The sequence below is a fragment of the Loxodonta africana genome, chromosome 18 (genome assembly GCF_030014295.1).
Source record: "Loxodonta africana isolate mLoxAfr1 chromosome 18, mLoxAfr1.hap2, whole genome shotgun sequence".
Taxonomy (NCBI): Eukaryota; Metazoa; Chordata; class Mammalia; order Proboscidea; family Elephantidae; genus Loxodonta; species Loxodonta africana.
This window is the reverse complement of record NC_087359.1, coordinates 71,947,184-71,972,644: the sequence shown is the minus strand read 5'-3', so window position 1 is coordinate 71,972,644 and position 25,461 is coordinate 71,947,184. Positions and strand designations below refer to the sequence as shown.

General features: G+C 54.8%; 1 protein-coding gene across 1 annotated transcript in view; it reads right to left on the bottom strand.

Moving 5' to 3' along the window:
• Nucleotides 1-25,461, bottom strand: part of NTN1 (netrin 1) — a 232,386-nt gene that overhangs the window by 1,874 nt on the left and 205,051 nt on the right. The window contains exon 5 of the mRNA XM_003416782.2: nt 14,721-14,795. Coding sequence (XP_003416830.2) covers nt 14,721-14,795 — 75 coding nt within the window. The remainder of the gene's footprint in view (nt 1-14,720; nt 14,796-25,461) is intronic.

Here is a 25,461-nt window from a genome sequence, read left to right as displayed (position 1 = left end):
CTCCCCTGCCTCCCCGTGCTGCCAGTTCTTCCCCAGGTCTCTGGGGACCACTCTGCCCTCCTCCCAGGGGCCCTTGGGGCTCTCCTCCTGTGCTCACGCTTGGACAGGGTCATGGGGAGGGGCAGGGGCCAGCAGGGCCCAGGGGCCCAGCAAACACCATCTGACTCATCCTTCTCGGGTGCGAGAAGTGGTGAATTGTCCCATATTTTTGTTTCAGCTGTTCCTGGGCACCCTGAACTTTGCACTCCAGTCTGAGGGCTCCAAAGGATGGCTGCCATGGCAACCGTTTCCATGTTTTTGTCACCAGGGGACTCAACACTTAGTATGAACTCGGAGAGGGGGCAGGGAGTCCTCCAGCCTGGAGAAGTGGCTGGGCTGTGTGTGTTTGACTGTGCAGACCAAGGTCGCCGTGGCAACTGAGTGCCCCTCCGCTAAGCAACAGGGGAGACCCCTCCCACCCCACGTCCCTGAGAGCCCTGGTTTCCTCTCCCCAGGGCTGAGCCGAATGCAGAATGAGCCTCCCTCAGTGTGTGGCTGTCTCCCTGTGCGGCACCTCAGACCCTGGCCGGATCACAGTGTCCCCCTGGCTGGGGAGGTGCCTCTGGCTGAGGCCCCGGAGAATGCAGCTTCGAGGCCACGCACCACGCACCTCTGGGGTCTTGGTAGGCCTCAGCTCAGGGCGGCTGCGAGGGCAGATCTTGCTGAGCAGCGACCTCAGAGAGAGCTGGCTGGACAAGGTCTGCCCTTGGATTGGCCTTCCAGTCCCCCAAGGGACCTCCTCACTCCCTGGGAGACCTTCACAGCAGGGGCTAAGTGACCCCTGCTCCACCTTCCTGGTCTTTGGACTTCACCCTTCCCTCAGTGAACGCCCCAGAAACCCAGACAGGACCCTCACTGCCACCCCAGGGTGTGCTGCAGCAGCACCTGAGCAGGCTCCCTGTCCCCAGGCATAGCCAGCACAGGACCGAAGATGACCTGATTTGCCACTGGGGACACAGCACTGAGAGGTGCCCTCCCTGGACACCTTGCTGTCCTCGAGAACCCAGAGGGACAGAGAAGTCGACACAGGTCAACGGGGACAAAGCAACTGGCCCTTGTTCTCCTCCCACCCTGGACGCACCCCGGGTGGGAGTGGCCCCCGCCCCCGCCCCCGCCCCCGGGGAAGGGTGATGGTCGGATTCATGTGACCCTGCTGGAAGGCATCCACAGTTCCGCCGCACTTGGCAGCGCCCAGCGCATTACACAGCCCACCAAGTATGAGCTGCGCACGCGGTGCACGGGCCAAGTCCCCACAGTGCACACACAGCTGAAAATATTCACAATACACGCTGAGCACTGACCTCAGGCAGGCCTGCGCCGCACGCTTGGTGGGGGCGGGCAGCAGCGCGCAGGCTCGTGGCCAGCGCTGCCGCCACCGAGGACGGCCCTGTTTGGCTGCAAGCCGGCAACCACCAGGGTCTCGGGGCTACAAGGAGCCTGGGGCCCCACCAGCCCAGACATTCCTGTGGGATCGCCCAGCCCAGGACCGGGGGCACAGGCAGCCATGCCTCATCGTATGACCATGGCCCCCCAGGGCAGCCCCCTTAGACCCACGCTACTGAAACTTACCCCGAGCCACTTAGCCTCAGCTCGTAAGACACACAAACCCCACTGCGCGTGCTTGCACTCCTGTCCTCAGTTGTCCTCAGCCAGGCCCAAGCACGGGGCTACAGTGTGGACCCCTCACCCAATTCAGAAGTGAGGAAGATGAGGTCACCTCAGAAAGACCAGGTGCTGTCAGTGGACTCGGACTCCTGGCCACCCCAGGTGGGTCACAGGGGAACTCTGCTCCACAGGGTTCCAGTGACTGCTCACCAGGTCTTCCGAGCCACCTTTGGGTGGACTCAAACCACCAACCTTTTGGTTAGGAGCCAAGAGTGTTAACCACTGGCACCACCTACTGAGTCCACCCTCACAAAGGCAGACCACGAAATCAGACCGGGTGTAGGGCTCCACTAAGTGCCCTTCAGGGGAAGAGACTGTCTATAGGGAGAGGTACCAGCATTAAGTGGGAGCAACCATCTCCTGAAGTCGAGACAAAGAGTCACTGAGGCAGAGGCTGGCACGGTCCCCAGCCTTTCTAGGGGAGTGGGAGCCAGGGCTGGTACAACTTGAGGTCCATGTTTGAATCCCTCCCTTCCTCTGAGTCCTTGTTCACCACACAGAATGAGGGCTCAGGCTGGGTCTAGAAGGGTTCTTTGAGAGTCTCATACCTTGTCCCCCAGGCTCTGTCCCGGAAGAGACCTCTGCTCTTGGTATAGACACGGTCGGTGCTGGGGTTTGAGAACTGGAGCCCGAGCAGCCGACCAGGTTAGGCTGGCTATGGGAAGCCCACCTGAGGGCAGTGGCACCCCCCCTCGCCCAGGGCCCCAAGCAAGCTGTGGGGGCAGAGGGTCTGCAGGGTAGAGCAGGCCCCCAGGAATACAAGAGAAAAGGCAAAGAGCCGGCCTCTGCGGTCCAGGACTCTGTGGAGCAGAGCCCAGGCCAAGCTGGACTGTGTCTCCTGCCTGCATGTGAACCCTCGTTCCTCTAGCTGGCCCCCCAGGACCGTTCACCAGGCCAGGCAGACAGCAGCCCCCACCTCAACCAGCAATTCTCGGGTTCACAGAAAAGATTTCTGTGCAGGGAACCCTTCTCAGCCCCAAGGCAGGAGGAGTATCAGGGCTGCCTCCCTTGCCCTAACCCAAGGGCTTAAGCATTGTGGCTGGCAGTGGGCACTTACTCTGTTCCTCGGTACCCACACCTGGCTCTGAAGGGCTGGCCAGGGCTGTAAGGGGCTGAGGAGGAGGCTGAGACCCAGGCCCATGGAGACCAGGGTTGGGAGAGGCAGACTGTATTGGGTTGGTTCTGGCCAAGGATGCAGGAGGCCAGGAGGCAGGGCCAGGGGGAGCTGAGTGTCTTGAGGTGCACCCTCTTGGGCAAGAAGGGCAGAATACAGCCTGCCCTGCCTAGCACCCCTGTGGGCCTGACTGCCACACCTTGGGCCACGTTTCAAGGCACCTGCGTGTCCTCCCACAGAAGCAGGCCTGGCCATCCTTCCCAGGGTCCTTGACCTTCCCAGAGTCCCAGTGTTGGGGGCATTATCAGGCCACCAAGTGCAACAGCTTCAGGTCACAGCCTTGGCATGGATGCCTCCAAAAGGTGGCTTGCTGCCTGCAGCACCCCTGCTTTCTGTCCAGAGCCCTGGGGATCCAAAACCTGCTTCCTCCCCTCCCTCTTTCCCTCTCCGACCCCAGGAGCCACCAGAGCCTGTCACCTCCGGGCCCTCCAAAAACCTGGTATTGCCACCACCATGGAAAGCTAGTGGCTGGAGGCAGCTTGGCAGGGACTGCCGGCCTTGCATGGGTTGGGGACCTCCTGCTGGGATCAAAGCTCCCACTTGGGCCGGGCAGGTTCTGGTGGAGCTGCTTGGCCATCGTGGAGAACCCAGATGTGCTCACTCATCTGCCTGTGGGGAACCGACGCCCAGCAGGAAAATAACCTGCCGGAGCGCCTCCCCCAGCCAAGCTTGGGGACACGCCTGCAGGGAGTCTTCCTGCCTCCAGGAGGTCTCCTGGATTTATGGGATGCTCAGGGTGGCCCGGGGACCTTGCAGCGCTGCCCCCCAAAGGAGGCTTGGGTGGTGAGTCTCTGACCGCACCCCCCCCCCCCACCCCAGCCATACCTTCCTGTTAGGCCCGTCAAGCTCAGGAAGGCTTGTCACCCATCAGCCTCAGGGACAGTGGCCAGGACTCAATGGGGGAGGACACTAAGCTCACAGCAACCATTAAAACCGCACAGCCCCATAAATCTCCCAGTATAGAAAGCGTGTCATGAGTTCCAGCTGCCTTCATAAAACGCAGCTCTGACCACATGTTTCCCAGCCGCCTATGAAGGCAGAAACCGCCAGCAGAGCCAGGTCCTGCATTCAGGGATACGGCTGTGCGGGGGTGAGCAGATGCAGCAAGGGCGCCAGGGGGTGCTGGGCGGGGGTGCTGGGCAGGGGTGCTGGGCAGGGGTGCAGGGCGGCCCAGGCCAGCTGACACCCAGGACAAGTTGTCACTACAGCCCTGCCCCACTGCCATTAGTGAGGTGGAGGGATGGAGGTTCACTGTGAGCAGACCCCGCCCACCAGCCACAGCCACCAGCTCCGGGAGTCCTTGGGAATTGGGGCAGCCACTTTCTGCCATGCCCCGCACCCACCCCCCTCCACTGTATCAGGTCTTGGAAAAGGAGGAATCCCCAACTTAGGCCTGGCCATTGGTTTTCCTCTTCAGCTAAAGAAATAATGGTATGCCCCTCACTGAACCAACACGGATACTGCCTCAGTTTCCCCTGCTGGGTCCTGGTGCTGGGGGGCTTTTCTCAGGAGAGGAGAGGGGTGCCGAGCTTGAGACCATCTATCACTTGCTGTGATCCCAGGAGGAGGGACCGTCAGAAGGTTCAAGTGCTGGGCTCCAGGAAGGACACTGGCCCTATTCCCCAGGGGGCGGCCCAGTCTGGCCCAGCTTGGCCACCTGCACCCCCAGGCTCTCGGGGAGGAGAGAGCACCCTACTTTGCAAGGGGCTCCAGCTTGGTAGAAGTGTGCCACTGGCCCCCACCCTGCCTCATCCCAGGGTGGAGGCTGGTCCCGCCCACAAAGCAGCCCAAGGGAGGCTGCCTCGCTCTCCCTGTGTGCCCAGGAACTGGAGCGGCCCGGCTGACTCCTCACCCAGTGCTCTTCCCCCGTCCTTGAGGTGGGCTGCCCAGGGCGGGACATTAGAGGACAGCCCCTTGAGAGGTCTCCATTGCCCAGATCCTCAGTCCAGTGTTCGAAGCTTGGCTAGGCAACCCAACCCAGCCCCCGCCCACAGACGGGGGCGGGTGGGGCCTTCTGGGTGCGGGGAAGGTCTAGCAGTGAGGGTTCTCCCAGACCAGGGCCCTTGGCATTAATGAAGCTGGGCTCTGGAGGAGGAGAGGTGAGAGGGCCGGCCTACCCAACAGGGCCTCAGCCCAGCCCCCTTCACCCCTGGGTCCTTCCAGGGTTCACAGGAAGCTTGGTGCAGAGGGTGTTTCTGGCCAGAGGTTCATCAGGGTTGCAAATTCATGCCCATACCGGAGAGGAACCCACCACTCGTCTGTCAGTTTGTCGTACTATGGGGGCTTTTATGTTGCTGTGGTGCTGGCAACTATGCCACCGGTATTTCAAATATGAGCAGAGTCACCTGTGGTGAACAGGCGTCAGGGGAGCTTCCAGAATAAGACAGACTAGGAAGAAAGACCTGGAAATCTACTTCAAAAGCAAGCAATTGGATCGCTATGGATCACACAGAATATTGTTCAATATAGTGCGGGAAGATGAGCCCCCTAGGTTGGAAGGCACTCAAACTACACAGTGGCTACAAAAGTGGATTCAAGCATACCAACGATTGTAAAGGTGATGTAGGAGCAGGCAGTGTTTCCTTCTGTTGTTGGCGGGGTCACTGTGAGTCGGGACCAACTCGAAGGCAACTAACAACAGGAACCACACGGAGGGGAGCAGCCCATGGGGAACCCTCATGTAACAGACCTGCCCACAGCCCATCCCCACATCAAGGCCCCACAACCAGTGAGCCCCTCTGCATGAGAACAAAGCGGACCCCCTCTTCCCCCAGCTGGCCATGCAGGGCAGCGCTCCCTACCAGCTCCAGGACACGGCCTGAAGCCCAGCCTGGGTCCCCCCATGCACCCTCATGTGCCGCACCCTCTCTGAGCACTTTCTGTCCATCCCTAAAAGTCAAACCCTCCTCAAGGATCCAACCTGCTTCCCCAAGGAAACCCCAAGAACGTGCCCCAGGTTCTGGAGACAGGAACCTAGGAAGACCCCGAGGAGAGAGGTATAGTGGAGCCCTGCTAGGAAGCCCCAGGTTGGGGGGTGACCTTTGTCAGTCACACGCACTCGGATGGGTCAATGCTGGTGCTTGAGATGAAAAGGTGCCTCCTGATCTCACGCCACACCCCCTACTGGTAGGAGGGTGCAGGGTCCAGGGCAGCCTCAGAAGGGCGGGTCTGCCCCATCTCTCATGTGGGGGGGGGGGAGTGGGGTGGTGGGGGGTTGGGGGTGGGGGTGCTGCAGAGCCGGTCTCAGGGAGGGAGCCTGGCAAGAGCATTTGGGGTGCTGGAATCCTGGAGGCCATAACACAGTAATCCACGGAAGGCAGGTGGAGTGTCAGGACCCACCACACCACCTGGTGCACTTCCTGGGAAACACACACACCCCATCCCGCCTCGGGTTAAGGGGGAGCGCTCTGTGATCACAGGGGGCCTGGTTAGCAGCAGGGCTGGCTGGTGGGCTCTCTGTCACCTTGGACAGGTCCCTAACCCCACCCCACCCTCTGAGCCTCAGGGTCCCTGGCTGTAAAAGGAGAGACCATACCTTTCATTCGACAACCTTGAGGCCCCTCGGAGCTTTCCTTGCCCACTCTTCCTTCCTAAAACCAGAAGGCTCAGAGCAGGGGGGACCCAGGTATGGAGACTTCAGGAGGAAGGACATCCCAGGGAGAACAGACTGATGAGGGCTGGGCCAGACTTTGCCCATCCAGGGCAGGCCACTCTGGAGCCCACCCCTCCCTCAACACAGCCCCTTGCCATGCTCTGGGGAGGCCTGAGCTGAGGCTGTGGTGCCCTCACTGTGGGAGTGGGTAGCTCTGCTGGGATGGGCTCTGTCCACCCCAGACCTGGCCACACAGGAACCCCCTGGCACACAGTGCCCCCACAGCCTGGCCCTGAGTAGCAGAGTGTCCTGTGGGCTCGGGGGCTTTCTGTCAAGCTGTGACTGGGCCCAGCTAGCTCTCCCTGCTCAACCTGGTGGTCACCACATCCTGCGACCTCAGGCTGACTCACACGAATCCAGCTCCACATCTGGACTCCATATGGGGCTGGCACTCATGGGGGGAGGTCACATCTGGCTGGGGAAATTGGAGGATCCCCAGGAGGCCAGTGACCCCCAGGGAAGGGTCAGAGAGCCTCTGAAATACCACGCCACGTGCTGCTGCCTGGTCTCCTGAGGACAATCCCGGGAGGTGGCCTCTCCAGCCACCACTGCCAGCTGCCTCCCTGGCCTCAGCTGGGGCCCTGTCAACTGCCTGCCTCCCCATGTGACCCTCCCATTGGGGGACAGCCCCCGAGTGCTACTCTATCATCTGTGCCCACACCCAAGCCCCAAACTCACGCCATGCTCTCAATGCAGGAGCTTCACCCACATGCTGGGTGGGTAACCTGTCTGTTCTCAGCACTTGAAGGGACCAACCCTGACCCAAATAGCTATTGACCCCCAGGTCAGAACAGGAAGGGGAGGGGTGTAAAAAGGGAGGAAAGGCCACCATGTGGGAGGCCCCATGTCCCCTGGGCTAGATGGAGGAAAGAGGTCCAAATTGTGTGACCCCCCTCACCACCCCGACTCCCCTTCTATCCAGCAAAAGGGACCAGACAAGAGCTGGAGGAAGATGGGGCTCCACCTGCACCCCCACTGCCACCTCCATCCCTACCACCACTGACACTACGATCTAATCCACATCCAAAAGAACTCAAGTCACTTCAACTCCGAGCGACCCCACGTTACACAGTAGGGCTGCTCCAAAGGGCGTTCTTGGCTGTGATCTTTACAGAAGCAGACTGCCAGGACCTTCTTCCACAGCGCGACTGGGTGGGTTCAAACCACCTACTTTAGGTTAGTAGTCAAGCGCAAGCCATTTGTACCACCCAGGGACCTTCGATCCACATCAGCACCCTGGCAGTCTCCACCATTTCCACCATTAGCCTATCTCCACCTCACCTCCACGGGTGGCGGGACTGGCCACCAGCCGTCACAGATCTCCCCATAACCTTCCTCCAGCCCCATGGCCATGCCCGTCGCTGGAATGGTCAGGCCAACCTCACCTCTCCCAGCGTCACTGACAGCCCCCCCACCACGGAGACCGTTCCTGGCTCTGTCCATGAAGGTGTCTTTGTGGCCTGTCTGCCGAGGCTGACCAAGAGCCAAGAGTCAAGAATCCCGTTGGTCAAGGGAGAGTCAAGGTACCAGTTCTGGAGCCTTCTAAGGAACTGCTGTGCCTGCTCCCCATGCTGCCAAAGGCTCAGCTCCCTGGTAGGAGGGAGGAGAAAGATCTCAGGCCTTGGAGTCCTGGTCTTGGGAGTGTTACATATCTGGTTGAGCCTCGGTGTCCCATCCACAGGGATAAAACTCCCTCTGTCGCACCACATTGGTGAGGGTTCAGTAGGGATGAGAATGAAGGGGGTGAAATGCCTAGTCCAGTGCCTGGCCAGGACAGGAAATGGGAAACCCTTCTCCTGGATTTCTGTTGCCTCAGAAGGTGCCAGAGCACACAGGGGGTGGGGTGCATGTGCTGATATGTCATAATCTTGCTTAGGTCCCCAGACCACCCTCTGCCACCAGGCCCCCAAGAAAGTCCACAAGCACACAGCCTAGCAAACCAGCTTCTCCCCACAGATGCTGACAGGACTGCCCCCTGAGCGGCGTCCTCAGGACTAATCCTTATGGGATCTCAGGATGAAGACTGGAGACAAACCATCTTGTGACAAGTATTTTGATTTTTCCATCTGGTGGTGCCAAACTGTCTTTCAACAAAAGAGGTGACTAATAAACATTTCTGGGAATGGGTAATTTTTCCAGGAACTGGCAAAATTGAGATGATCTCCCCTTTCAGAGTGAACGGTCCATCTTCCCCGTTGTCCTGAATCCCAGGGTGGCAGAAGGGGCAGGCAGCAGCACCCAGGCCATGCTGGGGTGCAGGCAGGAGCCCCGTGTGCCCCCCAGCCAGAGTGGCTCTCCATGGGGTGAGAGTGTTATTGGGGCACAGGCTTGCCCTGAGGCCTTCCAGGGACCCTCCCTAGCCCCCTCCATCCTCCCTGTGCTGCTCCCTTGTACCCAGCATGCTCCCTACCGCCCACTCGCTGTTCTCTGATTTCACGGCCTGTTTCCAGCTTCTGTGCCCTGGAGAACTTCCCCCTCTGCCTGGGATCCCTGCTTTGCTGGTAAACACTGGCCCCTTGGGCACCCACCTCGGGCTGCACCTGTGCTGACACCCACGGCACCAACCACCTTCTGTGGCTCTCATCTGTGTCTCTGTCCCCTCCTAGACTGTAAGCTCCGTGAGGGCAGAGGCCACGTAACCTCACACATGCAACCTCAGCACCATGCTGGGACGGGCCTGCAGCCGCTGCTCAATGAACGATGAACGTGTGGAGGGAAGGCCTGGGGGCATGGGCGTGTGAGCAGCCAGGATTTCTTGAGACGTGCATCCCTGTGCATGTGTGAGTGTGTGCATGTGAGTGCTCATGTGTGCATGTGAGTACGCACATGTGTGCGCATGTATGCAGTGTGTGCTCATGTGTGAGTGTGCGTGCGTATGGGTGCATGTGGGTGTATGTGGTGTGTGCTTGTGTGTGTGGAGGGTGCCTGTGGGCTACAGCTGTGGGAGGCGGGGAGGAAGCAAGTGAAGGCTGCAGGACAGTGGAGCCTTTACGCTCCTGTGAGCAGCTGCATCCAAAGGGGACAGGGACAGACAGAATAAAGACAGCAGGGAGCTGGAGGAGAGAGTGCAGGGGGCTGGGGGAAGGCCAATGAGCCTCTTACAGCCGGGGAAAGGGTGCGGAGTGGGGAGAGGACCTGCCAAGAGGGGCTGGGGGCATTCACAGCAGAAAGCCAGGAGAGCGGCAAAGCCAGGACCTCTCTTGGCTCCCAACTTCCGTCTCAGGCCAGAGCAGAGGCTAGAGGATGCTGTTTTCTACACCAGCCAAAGAATATTCCAGGTTCCAAACCTTCGCCAGGCCTCAGCCTAAAGTGCCCAGCCCCCACTCAGGCCTGGTCCAACATCCCTAACAAAAAACCCAGGTTTGGGGACCATGAGCACAGGGAACCAGTGCCATCCTCACTGCCTGGAGTCGACTGGTGAAGCCTGGTTTCCGGGTAAATGCCCCATCAGACAGGCATTTAACCACCACAGGGAGGCGCTCTGCCCATGGTTCGCAGGCCCAAAGGAGGCAAACTGTGTGTGAGCACATGCGAGCACGTGCACCACACAGCACAGTCACGCACACACATACACACTCACACACGCACGCGTGCACAACTCAGAGTTTTTCCAGAGAGGAAGGGCCCTCTGAGGTTAGGATTCCCTGGAGAACTTGGCAGGAAATGCTAAGACGTTTGAAAATAAAAAAACCCCTCTTCCCTTTACTTGGCCTTCTGTTCGGCTCTTTTTCAGGCATTTGCAAGGTGAACTGGATTCCCCTAGAGGGCAACAGAGGACAGAGGTGGCACCCCAAGATGTGAGCAAGGGAGATGGCAGCGTCCCCACTGACCCCGGTGCCTTACAGATGGTGCCTGGCGTGGTGGGGCCTTCTCAGTGTCTCATCTGGAAAGGCGCCATGTCCCCAGGTCACATTGCCATTTGATGAGTGAGGAAACTGAGGCCCAGGCTGTCCAAAGTCCCACAGCAAATTGGGAATCACATCTCCAGACTCTTGGGCCAGTGCTCCTTGCCCTACAGATGGGCACAGGCCACGCTTCCCTGTCACGGGGTCTCTCCATGTGAGACGCATGGCAGGGCCTTAGCTTTGAAAACAAAACAAAACAAAAAAACCCCATCCCATTGTCATTGAGTTGCTTCTCACTCACGGCGACCCCATGTGCTGTAGAGTGAAATTGCCCCATAGGCTTTTCTGGGCTGTAATCTTTACAGAAGCAGACTGCCAGGCCTTTCTTCTTCAGTGGCACCGGGTGGGTTTGAACCTCCAACCTTTACGTTAGTAGTTGAATGCAAACTGTGTGCGCCACCCAGGGACCTAAGGCGGCCCCCAATTCCTTCTCACCTTGCTCAGTGCTCATCCCAGCCCTCCTTGGTTGGGCCCTCTCTCATTAGTAAACAGTGCCAGAGAGATCACAGGGCAGGACCAGCCCACTCCAGGCCACTTCCCAAGCCCCCTCCCCACCTGTCATGCACTGGCCCCTTCACAGGGTCCGTGAGGCCCAAATCTATGTGCTCCAGCCACACAACATCAAGACCCTCCTCAGCTGGCCTTGAAACAGGAAAGGGGTCCTGGGGCTGCTGGGGGTCTGCCAGAGCAGGGCTATGCTGGCCCTGGGCCTTTCCCTCCCAGCCCTCCTTGGCCTGGCCTCACCTGCTCTCTGGCTCCTCCTCCTCTAGCTCCTCCTTCCCCCAAGGGTGGCCCAGGTCTGCCCAGGAAGCAGAGAGGTATGAGAGGGGTGCCCCTCCACACTCCATGCAGAGTCTCCACACGATCAGGTAGACCCCAACTTAAGACCTCACTCCCCAGCTCAGAGCAAGGCCTGCACCTGCTGCCTGGGCTGCCCCCACCCACAGCCCATGGACCCTGGGCTGTTCCCATTGCCCACCCAGGCCCTGTGGGTGTCACTCCCTGAGGCCCCGCCCCCCTCAACAAGCCCAACACTCATTCAACCCCATCCTGACGCTTTCTTTGTCCTGCCTCCTGCCTGAACACATGAGCCTAGAAGCTGAGCTGGGGTGGGCATGACTCCCCAGCTTTTGACAAGTGACCCCAAGAATGCCAAGGACAGCTCTGGGGACTAGAGACCCTAGAAAGGGTACAGAGGGGTTTTGGGGAACCACGGGGCAGTGCCAGTCCCAGCCTTGGGGAGGCAGACTGGGGACCTGGTTAGGAGGACGTTAAGGCTGACAGCCCAACTGCTTCAGCTCCATCAGCTCCCTGAGGCGGCACCCGCTTCTCCCCACCCCACGCGCTGCTCCTCAGTCTTGTCCTGCAGCAGGAATGTGGAGGTCCCAGCAACACTCCAGGAAGGACCATGGTGGCCAGGTATGGTGAAGTCTGGAAGGCTGGGCACGCTCACCTCTCTTGGTCCTGTGACAGGTATGGCCCTGGGGCCTAAAGGTGGTGGGGGAGGGACAGCCCTGGGAAGGCAGCACTGGAAGGAGAGGGAGGCTGGGCCACCACCTGGCTGTGGCACTAGGCTGTGTGACCTTGCCTGGCTGGGCCAGCATCCCCATCTGGGACATACATGAGAGAATGACGCTGCTATCTGAAGCTGCTATCTTTGGCACCTGCTTTCACACCGATAACCCATGAGGAAGTGAAAAGGACAGGTGAGGTGTGGGGCCTGAGGTGGGTCAGGGCAGGGCGGGGTCAGGCGCACAGGGCAAAATGGAACCCAGAGGCCCTCCCCTCCCCGCCCCAAGAGGGCGCCGCCAGCAGGGGCTAAGGGGCTCTTGAGGGTCTATAAAAGAGGGGGCCAGGCCCCCTACAGCAGATAGAGGGGGCTTGCCTGCTGGTGTGCGAAGGGTCCAGGGCCACACCAGCTTATTTTGACACAGCCTGGGGCCTCTCTATGCGGCTGCCATCCTGGCTTGGAGGCAGCACTTCCTTTATCTTTAAACAGTCTCACAGTGTGTTTGCAAAATCAGGATTTCTTTTCCCGTGGGAGTTTCCATACTACCTTGGGCCATAGGCACTTTAACGGGGCTGTTGAGAATTTACTGTGAAACCCAGAGGGATTATGAAGGTGGACTTCCACAGCCCCATGAATTCTGAAATGACACGCTGAAACCTGCCAGCTTGCTCTGGCTTCATCCTGGTGGGGTAGGGGTGGGGGATCAAGCAACCTGGGGGGTGGGTGAGCCTCAGTGTGTACTCTGTATGTATGTACATGTGCACACACACACACGCACGCGTGCACACACACAATAAAAAGAGAAAGTTTTAGAAGTTCTCAAAATTCCTTTAGGGTCCTTGGGGCCTCATCATTCATTCCATTATGATAAAATTTCCTGACCATTTTCCTTATTAAAGGGAAAAAGCCCTTAAATCTGGTTTCCAACAGCTGGACCAGTTAGGACCCACGGGGCTGGAGTTCCAAGGTAGGGCTGCCAGACCCCTGGCCCCGGAGCTCCCCACAGGCCTTGGGGAAGGAGGCGGGGCCCTGGACAGTAACACTTCCTCCACAGCTGGTCTTCCCTTCCTCACCTATCTCTTCCTTCCTACCTTTCTCACAACTTCCTTGGGACCAACAGTGGTAGAGGCCATTCCTACTGGGTCCCCAGTAGATACCCTGGACGGCAGTGCTGGGTGCTTTCCACACCGGCACAGCAGGTGGTATCATCTCTGTTTTACAGACAAGGAAACTGAGGCTCATATAAGCGCCAGCCTCACCCCAGGTCCCACTGGACTGGAACCCACGTCTGAGTGGTTCTGAGGCCCCCTTCTTGGAACGTACGGGGGCTATGCTGTGAGCACTCTCCTTCAAACGGGGCGGGAAGGAAGAGGAGTGTGATGCGGTGGCCTTGGGAGGCTGGCTGGGAGAGCAAGGCCATTCTATCCCCCCAGAGGATGCCAGGCTCATGCTGGGGTTGCGGGGCTGCCGAGGACTTGGGCGGGAACTTGCCTCCAGGACCAGCGGGAGAGGGGACAAGCAAGACAGGACGGGGCGGGGAGGGAGGCAGGCAGGTATGCAAAGAGCAGGCACAGCCCTGGCCTGAGGCAGCCAGGCTGACCAGGGTCGGGATGAGGGCCCCATGGTGGAAGATCCCAGGCCCCAGACAGCAGGACCACACGCAGGGACCAAGCCCCACAGAGCCTGCCACAGGCTGGGGTGGCTGACGAGAGCCTCAGCAAGTGCTCAGAGCAGGCAGGTAAGAAGGGTCAGATGGAGGGGGGTCCACTGTCACCGGGGCCAAGGAGGATGGGGTGCAACAAGAGTGGGGACAGGACACGCTTTCCGGTGAAGGGACCGGAGGGTGCGGCTGACAGGGAGGCCCTCACCTGGGAAAGGCCCTCGGGGATCCCCCCTTGCAAGATACTCAAACTGCAAGTGCATCAGAATTACCAGTTGTTGCTGGCTGCCATGGAGTCAGGCCCCCGACTTACGGTGACCCGCACGTACGACGGAATGAAACACTGCCCCGTGCTGCACCATCCCCACAATCAACTGCAGATCACACTGTTGTGATTTATAGGGTTTCACTGGCTGATTATTTAATGGTTGCCAGGTCTTTCTTCCTAGTCTCTCAGTCTGGAAGCTCCACTGAAACCTGTTCAGCATCACAGCAACATGCAGGCCTCCGGTGGCTGTGCGTGAGGCGCATTGGCTGGGAATCGAACTCAGGTCTCCCACATGGAAAGCAAGAATTCCATCACTGAACCACCAAAAAGTGCAGCTCCCCCCATGCTACCTCGGCCTTGCAGAAGCGCCTCCCTGAAGGGTGCAGCCTCAGGGCCTGCATGTAAAACACACATGGAGTTCCCACCCCTTTCTGCCTGCCTGGAGGACTGCACTCTGAGAAACACGGACTCAGGATCAGTACGGTACAGATGAGGAAACTGAAGACCAGAGAGGTAAAGCGATTGGTATACAGTCACAAAGTCCATTGGGGCAAAGTGGGGAACCAGAGCCCAGCTTGGAAATCCCAGCCTCTGGACTGCTCTGCTGGCCTGAAGGCCTCCCCACAGGCCAGCTGGGGCCCCCTCACACCCCTTGCCTCTGAGGGCCAAGATGGAAGAGATGAGAAATCCCTGGGCATAGAATCCATCCGGCTTGGCGCCTGCCTGTGTCCACAGGTTGGGCTCCTGGCCTCCCACACCCACCCAGGGCCACCTGCACCCCAGCCCCACTCCCCACTGGTCCTACAGTCGCTCCCCCTCCCCAGACACTGGGGACCCCCTCACTTACCATAGTCCTTCTTGCAGTACTTTTTCATGTTAATCTTCAGCTTCCCTTTGGAGGCCTTGCAGTAGGAGTCGCAGTCTGAGGGCAGGGGAGAGAGCAGAGACAGAAGCTAATTAGGCTGGCGATGAATAGCCTGGTGGGGCGGGTGGGAGGCCGCCTCTCTGAATACCCGCAGCCCTGATACCCCTCGGTCAGGCCTCGGCGCGGGCTCAGGCAGGCGGCCATTCAGGGCAGGCCCGGTCTTCTAAAGAGGCATTGGGACAAAGGGCCCCCAGCCAGCCCCTCCTCTGGCCTGACGAATCCTTTAGCCGCTGCCTGCAGGCCGCCCCAGCCTTCATGAGACTCCGTGCACTCGTATTGTGCCACCCAGGGCTTCCGAGCGCCACACAAATTCCCCCTGTTCTTAAGACGCAACTGGAGCCTGATTAAAACCGATAGAGGCCTCATTGTCACCCCGCGCCCTGGGTCTGTGTCAGATGCTGGCTTTCACAGCACAGAGCCTCTGGCTGGGGTCAGGCCCCAACAAAAGGGGTCACAGAGGAAATTAGCAGCCCATGAAGCATTAGAAAACCCCTTTGGTGTCCACTCTACTGGAGTGTGCAAATAAAATGCCCCACGGAGGGAGTTCAGTTCTAATGGGCTCTACTGCTGAGAGGCAGGGTTGCCCAGCCTGCTGCTGCCGGTGTCACTTCAGGGGCTTCCGGAGCCCAGAACGAGCAGGCAGCGTGTGCGGGGTGCCCAGGCCTGCCAGCAATCGGACTGCTTCTTCTGGGGCAGCTGGCATCTACCCCAGATACAGACCTCCATCCCACCCCACCATGCCCTCTCCCTGCCGCCTCTTCCTGCTCTTTGGGAAGGTGATGTAATTCTGTCACTAGGTCCTCATGCCTGACAAGCACCCCCAACACTTTACATGTGGACTGTATTCCATTCTCACAACTATGCCTCAATGTGTTATTCCTATTCTGCAGACAAGAGAGCTGAGGCCCAGAGAGAGCATTCTACCCGCCCAGTGAATTACAGACAGTGCCAAGACTGGGCCTTGAACTTGGGTCTGAGTTGCCGAGGCCACTGGGCTCTTGGTATGTCAGGCTGCATCTGGATAAACTCCAATGGAGTCCCACTCAGTGCGAGCCAGGTGTGAAGCACAGCTAGAGACCAGCAGCCAGGCTGTGTTCTCGGTGTCGAGGTGAGGCACAGCTGGTCATGTGGGCTGGGTGTGTGCTGGTGACGGGTGGCCAGAGGGCAACTGGGCATGTGAGGGGATACACACACACATCAACAGGTGACCTCTCAGGAGCAGCTGCCAGCCCCTCATCCTGCATGGTGAAAAACCCAGGCTCAGGTGGGGGAGGGGAGACTTGCCTGGGAGCACAGGGCACAGCCAGGCCCCCCAGCGCCCCTATGGCTTAGACCAGCAGGGAGTATTCAGAGGACAGAAGAGCAAAACTGGAGACGTCCCCCATCCTAAGTCAGCACCCTGGCCTCGTGGGAGGCAGCTGCCTCCTAAACTCTGGGGTGCACTGACTGCAGCCTCAACTAAAGTCGATCCCACCCAGTGTCCTGCAGCCATGGGCCTAGCAGCCCCCTGCCCCTCCCGGGCCAGTTCTTGGACCCCAGTTAGCAACCAGTCCCAAGAAGTGAGAGAAAATCAGCCCCTTCCCACTGCCCTGTGGGACACAGGGATGGCAGAGTACAGAGATAGTCCACCAGCTGGAAGACTGGCTGGTTATCCACGTAGGGCCCTGTTGGGACGGAGGGGCTGGGTCATCCAGGGTGACCTTCATTCTACTATGGCCAAGCCCGAGGAGTCAAGATGAGAGGTAACGGCAGTTCCGATACACAGATCAGCACGTCGTCACCACCATCATCATCCCTTCCCTCAACTACGTCTCTCAGCCGTGTCTCTGCCAGCTCACGGGGCAGACGACGCACAGCAAAGCCACTATTGTGGCTGAACCCGGCTGTGAGCAAGTCCTGGCAGTCCTGAGTGAGCCGGCTGGGCTCGCCCCACTTGCGCCACTTAGGAAAGTGTACTGGAATGCAAGCAGGCTGAGTGACATCCCCGCAGGACAGCCATGAATCCACTCTAACGTCTTTCTTGTTGGTCTTTAAGGAAGGCTCTCGCCCATGTCAGGACTTAATTCCCATCACAGGAAATCACGAGCTGCCTCCTCTCAGCGGGTCGGGACACGTTGCTGCGTCCTGGCCCTGCTGTCAACTGCCTGGGTTCACAGAGCGCCCCTTAGCATGTCAGCCCTTCTGAGCCTCAGGACACCTTTGCGAGAGAGGTGTTGCTACTCTCACCTTGAAGATGCTATTCCCAGCCACAGCTCAGACAGACACTAGACGGGCCTCCCAAATCCAGCCCTGCAGTGCGGGGCAGAGGGCAGCAGCCGAGTCTTCCCAACAGTCTGCCGTCTGCATCGCCAGCTCACCTCCTCTCCTTCCCTCTGCACCACTCTCCCGGCTGGGGAGGATCTTTGTTGTTGTTGAATGGCAACCCCACATAAGACAGAACGAAACACTGCCTGGTCACGTGGCGTGCTCATGACCACTGGCATGCTCCAGTTCACTGGTATTTTCCAACCTATGGGCTCATCTCCCAGCACTCTATTGGACAGTATACTATTGTGAACCATAGGGCTTTCACTGGCTGATTTTTGGAATTAGTTTGCCAGGCCTTTCTTCCTAGTCTTAGTCTGGAAGTTCCACTGAAACCTGTCCACCATGGGTGACCCTGGTGGTATTTGAAATACTGCTGGCACAGTTTCCAGCATCTAGCTACATGCAAGCCACCACAGGATGACAAATGATAAACGGTGTTGGAGTAACCCATCTCCATCTAAAGCTCCCATTTTCAGAGCCAAGTATCCACCTGGGACAGAACTTGTCCAGAAGGTGTGGCATCCATTGCTGGCCAATTAAATCAAGCTCCCAGGCCCTGTCTTGACAAATCACAAGAGTGACTGAATGAACTGTGATAACAATGAGGAACTGATGAATACCAAGAGTCTGCACCTCAAGAATCGCAGCCACAGACATGGCGCTTTCAAGATGTCACTGTCCTAATGGTTTACATGGCTCCTCTCAACTCTTCCTTTAGCCCATTTTACAGAGGAAACTGAGGTACATAGACCTCAGGGACTTGACCAAGGTCCTGTGGCTAGTGAAGCAGCCTGGCTGCAGAGTCTACGCTCTCAACCCAGTGGCCCCCAGTGCTGCTGTACAATGGAACCACCAGGGAGCTTTAGAGACCACAGATGGCCTGGGTCGCACACCCACAGATTGTGATTGAGAGAGCAGCCTGAGGGTCTGCATTTTCAAAGCTCCCCACTCGGAGGATTCTCACAGGCAGCCGGGGTTAGAGCCCCTGTCGTAACCAACTGTAAGATGTCAGGAGGGCAGGCCCGGGGTCTCTGCATCTAAGACGTACACAGAGCACCAGCTTCCTGGATGAAAGGCCTGGACGGGTGCTTTACTGACTTAAGCTGGAAGAGAACCTCGAGCTGTCTGCCCTTACAGCAACTGGCGTCAGCCTCGGAGTGCTGGCAATTATTTATTATTTTTGGTGGGTTTACCGTCTTTCCTCTCAGTCAGCTGAAAATTCTTGTCCAGTGTGCTTGTTGCAAAGCGTCCCCTACTTCCTTCAGATCTGCTGACTCTAACTCAGTTGTGCCATCACCCACCTGTCAGTTTGTCCTACTGTGGTGACTTTCATGTTGCTGTGATGCTGGAAACTGTGCCGCTAGTTACTTCAAATACCAGCGGGATCAGCCACAGTGGGCAGGTTTCGGAGGAGCTTCCAGATTAAGACAGACTAAGAAAAAGGCCTGGTGATCTACTTTCAGAAACCAGCCAATGAAAACCCTATGGATCACAACAGAGCACTGCCTGATATAGTGCTGGAAGATGAGCCCCTAGGATGGAGGCACTCAAAATACACAGTGGCCGCAACAACGGACTTGAGCACACCAACCATCGAGAAGATGGCTCAGGACTAGGCGACGTTTTGTTCTGCTGTGCGTGGGGTAACCATGAATCCGAGTCCGCTCTACAGGAACTAATAAAGACAAATCCGTTGTGAGCTACGACGATTGAAAAACCAAGCTTGTTAGTATTGTATGTAAAACATGGGTAGACAGTCTTGGGGTGAGAGACTGAAATGTCCTCCTTCGGGTAAAATGAATAACCTTCAGGACGTGCACATTGTAAGAACTGCTTGGCTGCTTGGGAACTAGTTGTTTTGGTCATATTCCAGATAGCTGCATTGGACAAGTGACCCTGGATAAGAGAATTATTCCTGTAATTTCTTCCTCTATCAAATATACACCCAGCTTACAGAGACAGCTTTAGGTAGACAAACCACAGCTTTCACATGCAGCTTTGACTTTGTCTTCAGAATGGTATCTGCTTGGCAGCAACCCACATAGGCTCTCCCAGTTCTGTTCTAAAATAGCTATTAAGACAGTGAAAGAACGAAAATTCGCAGTAACACCAAAAACAAAACTGATAGATGACCCCATGTTGGAATCTGGGAGCAATCTCCAATAATTAGAGGCAGATGGGGGTGGAATAAGCAAAACCTGCCCAGGTTTTACCTCCAGACATAGCCCTTTGTCTGATGAAGAGAAAGATCCTGGAAGGAGGGAGGATGACAGACAACCACCAGGAAACACGTGGGCAGGGGCCATGGTGGTGACGCCGTCCTACAGGGAGAGGAAGCTCAGGAGGGGAGGGAGAGAGAGTGGAAGGGCAGTGGTGGCAGTGCATTTGTGAACGTGCATCTTGATCTAAATCACTGATGCAAAGACTCAGAAAGTCAGTCAATGGGAAAAGGGCAAAGATATCACTTCCAGGGAGCAGAAGTGACTCTACATAAAAGCCTAGTAGGAACAGGAAACTGGAGACGGAGGTGGGCATGTCCCCCTGCCACCCAGTGTGGATTTGAGACAGGAAGCCAGCCGTCACTCTCTAGTACAAGGGTCAGCCATAGACGGTAGGTAACCCAATGGAGGTGGCAGACTTAAGCTCTAAAAAGACACAGCCTCTGTGAAATAGGGGCAGAAAACCATAAGGAGAGGCCAGGCTGTGCTGAAAAGGCCGTGTAGTGATATAAAAAGGGCCATACAAGACAGAAAGAAGAGTTGATAAAACAAAAGCTAGAACAAAAACCTAAAATCCCAGTAGCTCAATTAAAATCCACTTTGGAAGCAGTAATGGGAAATGATATTGTAGAAAATTGAATCAGAAACGTGGAGAATAAATTGGAAAAACTCTCACAAAGTTTAGGGGAAAGCAATAAAGACATGGAAACTATGAAAGAAAATGATAAAAATCTGAGACAGAATGTGAAGGGGTGACATGTGATTAGTAGAGAACCAGGGCAGAGGTTAAATAGAGTAGAAACAAAAAGCAAACATAGGATTCCTGTGATGAAGGCAGACCTAGGTATCTGGAAGGGAAACCCAACCCATTGCTGTCGAGTTGATTCTGACTCATAGAGACCCTATAGGAGAGAGTAGAACTGCCCCATACGGTTGCCAAGGCTGGATTCTTAATGGAAGCAGATTGCCACATCTTTCTCCCATGGAGCAGCTGGTGGGTTTGAATCACCGACCTTTCAGTTAGCAGCCGATCACTTAACCACTGTGCCACCAGGGCTCCTTTGCAAAAGGGAAGGGCTACTCGAATTCTTGGAAAAATCAGGGAAAAGAGACCAACATGTAGACATACATTGGCAAATGTATGAAATACGGTATAAGGGAAAAATGTAAAGATTAAGAAAATAAATAAAAAACAAGTGGCCAAATGACCACGGAGCAATGTCTATAAGGTCTTGAGGGGGAAAAGTTTGTGACTGGAGAATTTTATACCTAGCTAGACTGTCTTATATGTGTGCAAGCCATAATAACGAAAAATATTCTCCACTGTGCAAGGTTCAGAAAATACTCTGATCATGCATCCTTTTTTGAAAAAAGTACTTGAGAATGTTTTTCAATCAACTGAAGTGAATCAAAAATATGAGTTTAAGAGGGGAACGTCATGCTATAAATGGGCTATGATGAGCACTGAACCAGTGAACAAACAGATTTCAAATTTGGTTTTAAAAGTGAATACAGACATGAAAATAAATTTTAAATGTCCGAGAGGAAATATCAGCCTACACAGGCGTAAATAACTATAAAAACTTAGTTTGAAACTTTAGATCATGTTGACAAAAGCTAAGCAGAATGAGGCAGGGAACAAAAGTGCAGCGCCCTGTGTTAAACACAGAGAACGCAAAAGGTGCTATCTTACGCTTGACTCCGACCAATAAGAGCTAACAGATCACATAATGCTTTTGAAACACTAAAATATACCCACAAAATACTGGAAAGATAGGAAATAAATAGTGATTAATATGTCAAAAGGCAAACCAGAAAATAATAGAAAAGATAAAAAGCAAGTATGACAGATTAGGATAACAGAAAAACAACCACCTGAAAAATAAAATAATAACTCTAATGGACTCAGCTCTATGGGAAAGCTGATTTAAAAATATTAAATAATGCTAAATAAAGCGATTTTAGAAAAAGCTCATAACGGAAGCAATGGCAAAGGCGTATCAGCAAATGAAAACCGAAGACTAAAACAACAGGTGCAAACGCTAATATCAGACAGAGCAGAACCCAAGGCCAAAGTATTTAAGACAGACAAAGCAGACGCCCTGGCAATAAGCACATTTATCGTTTTGTGTGGAATAACATCTCAAGGAAATAGATTAAGCAAAAACTGATAGAAATACATAGCGCAACAGAAACACGGAAGTAGTGAGAGGTGGCTAAATGAATTCCAGGAAGCTGAAACTGTACAGGCCACATCTCCTGACCATGGCATAACAATAATTTTCCATCATTGAACAAGAAAGAATGAAAATAAATGAAGCGTACTTAAGTCTAGAAGTTAGAAGATGAGTAAACAAAACCTGAAGAAAGCAAGCAGAAGGAATTAATAAAAACAGAAGCAGAAATTAGAGTGCTTACTGAAAAAACTCAAAAATTACAAATACATCCAAGAACTGATTTCCTGAAAAGCCACAAAACAAACAAACAAACAAGAAACCCAACAAAACACTGTCATGTCTAATTATGAATAAAAGAGAGAAAACAGGCACAATATAGCAAGCAATGAGAAAAAGGGCATAACCACAATGCAGAGAACACTTTATAAATTTTAAGACTATAACATACGACTGGAGACTAAAATTTTGGAACTCTGAATGCAATGCATTATTTTTTAAGGAAGATATAAATGACCAGGTTGAGCTAAAGAAGAGATATAAAATCTGAATAGACTAATGGTCTTAGAAATCTTTGGCTCTAGACAGTTTCAGACAACGGTCCATTGAAACATTTAAAGGGCAGTTCATTTTTATGCCATTTGATCTGTTCAGAAACACAGCAACAAACAGAACGCTATTAGGCTGAACGACTCGAAATTGCCAATAACCAATTATTCTTCAACTACAAAAAAAAAAGAAAAAGCAGTTTTACACGGTTCAGCCTTAATATAAAAGCCTGTTGTTGTTTGTTGCCGTCAAGTGGATTCTGACTCATGGCGACCTCCTGCGTGCAGGGCAGAAAGGGTTTTCAAGGCTGAAACGGTTCAGGAGCAAATATAAAAGCTAGCATAACCTTAAATGCACACAAGCCCTGTAGACTAACTGATCCATCTCATTTTTGAGTAAAGACTGATCCCCATCACCTGGCCGAGACTCTTGTCCAGTGGGTGCTTACTCCGCTTGCTCAGGGGACCCTTGGGGCTGACATAGAGGGTGCAGGTAAGTACTGGCTGACCTGCAGGATCACCCTCCTGCCCTCCCTAACAAGAGACAGGAGTTGCCAGGGCTGGGTCTGGGTACCGCCTGGCTCCCTACTTGCACACGCTCAGTCCCAGGGAGAGCCGCTGAGACCGGAGGCCGCCATCTGCCCGGCTCACAGCGGGCCCATCCTGGCTGGCTGGCATCCGGCTCCTCCCGGGAGCAGCCTGCCCTTCCTTTTATTCCTCCCACCTGCTCCCCTGGCCAACCTACAGCCAAGCGCCAAGAGGTGGCCCTGCAGGCCCAATCCCAGTGGCCAGCCCTCCCGCCCTCTTCCTCCACCTTGGGTAGCTCGCCCTCTGGTCTGTTCCTGGGCGCCAGGTGCCAGAAGCCTGCTGGGCAGGCCTGCTCACCAATCGGAGCTCATCTCCCAGCATATGGCAGGCAGAGCCACGTCCCACCACCGGAGCCAGGGCCACCGCATCTGGCACCTCCCCTTGGTGCAGGGCGGGGAGCTGGCAGGGGTCTCGCTCTCAAAGCCCCAGCACAGCACCTCTGCTTCTCTGCCTCTGGGCTGTCGGGCTCAGGAAGGCGGGTGGTGGGTGTAATGAGTGATGGACACCCCACCAACATCCTTCCTCCCCAGGGCAGAGAAACCTGGAGGGTTGGGGTTTCAGGCGCCAACAGGAAGGGTGGGCATGGTGAGGGGCCCTGGGTGAAAGAGCTCAAGAAAAAGGGGGGTGGGGTTAGGAGGGGCAACCAGCATTTTGACTTGGCCTCTCTGCCTACCAGCAGGTGACAAAAGGCAGGTGAGGCCAGGCTGCCCAGAGAGTTTTGGCTCCACCTGACCTGGAGCTGCAGAGTTGCTTGGGATCTGCCAGCCGGTGAGCCCAATTTTCAATGTGTTTGATTGTCAAGGTGCTGCAGGTGTCTGTGGGTTTGACGACAGCCATCACAGGGAAGGCTCACTGAGGATGGAGGAGGCACTCCCCGCCATACCAAATCTCGCACCCTGGTCCTGGGCTGCAGGTGGCTCCATGACTCTCCCCCATCACCACCCTCTTGCCGCCCTCACCAACAAGCACTTTGTCCAGTGGTCTGGCCACCTCCCTGGGACAGCCAAGTCCACAGGCAGTTCTGTAGCCCCCACGTATCTCTCCAAGCTTGTGTTGGTCTCGTGCACCCACTTCATCACCCCCAAGCCCTACCTGCCTTGATAGCATAACGTGCGTTTAACTTTGTGGTCTAGGGCATAGAGACCAAGAGCCTCCCACCCCTGCACATGAGGCATTCTCTAGCAATGGACTGGCAGGGGGGCTAGGCGTGAGGTACTTTGTGACTTATGAGGGCAAACGACTGGTAAAAAAAACAAAAAACAAAAAAAAAACCCTGTAACATAGCAAAAGATTGGTATCTTTATAAAGAATTCTTCTGAATCAATAAGAAAGACAGCAATCTAAAGTACAAATGAAAGAATAGCTAGTTTACAAACCCACCACAAGGGGATGAAAAAATGTTCTACTTCAAATAATCCAAGAAACACATCTTAAATCACCAGGAATATACCACGCTTGCCTAGGAAGTTAGCAAAAGCAAACACACATACCCAAGTGGTTGGGGGTGCAAATTAATACAGACTTTCCTGAGAGTACCTGGCAAGCACACACACCTTTGGTGCAGCAACCCCACTTCCATGAATGTATCACCCATTCCCCCCATGTGTCTGACAGTTTGTTGTACTGCGGGGGCTTACGTGTTGCTGTGATGCTGGAGCTATGCCACTGGTATTCAAATACCAGTAGGGTCACCCAAGGTGGACAGGTTTCATCGGAGCTTACAGACTAGGAAGAAGGACCCAGCAGTCTACATCTGAAAAGAATTAGCCGTGAAAACCTTATGAATAGCAGTGGAACACTGTCTGATACAGTGCCGGGAGATGTGCACCCCAAGTTGCAAGGCACTCAAAATATGACTGGGGAAGAGCTGTCTCCTCAAAGTAGAGTCAACCTTAATGATGTGGATGGAGTCAAGCTTTCGGGACCTTCTTTGGCTGATGTGGCACGACTCAAAATGAGAAGAAACAGCTGTAAACATCCATTAACAATCGGAACCTGCAATGTACGAAGCATGAATCTAAGAAAATTGGAAACTGTCAAAAATGAAACAGAACACATAAACATTGACATCCTAAGCATTAGTGAGCTGAAGTGAACTGGTATTGGCCATTTTGAATTGGACAATCATAGAGTCTACTATGCTGGGTATGACAAATTGAAGACGAAAGGCGTTGCGTTCATCGTCAAAAAGAACAATTCAAGATCTATCCTGAAATACAACACTGTTAGTGATAGGGTAATATACATACGACTACAAGGAAAACCAGTTATTATTATTATTCAGATTTACGAACCAAACACTAAGGCCAAAGATGAAGAAACTGAAGATTTTTACCAACTTCCGTGGTCTGAAATTGATCAAACATGCAGTTAGGATGCACTGATAATTACTGGTGACTGGAATACAAAAGTTGGAGACAAAGGAGAAGGATCGGTAGTTGGAAAATACGGCCTTGGTGATAGAAACGATGTTGGAGATCACATGATAGAATTTTGCAAGACCAATGACTTCTTCACTGCAAACAACTTTTTTCACCAACGCAAGCAGCAACTATACATGTGGACCTCGCCAGATGGAATACACAGGAATCAAATTGACTACCTCTGTGGAAAGAGACCATGGAAAAGCTCAATATCATGTCAGAACAAGGCCAGGGGCCAACTGTGGAACAGACCATCAATTGCTCATATGCAAGTTCAAGCTGAAACTGGAGAAAATCAGAGCAAGTCCACAAGAGCCAAAATATGACCTTGAGTACATCCCACCTGAATTTAGAGACCATCTAAAGAATAGATTTGACGCACTGAACACTAATGACTGAAGACC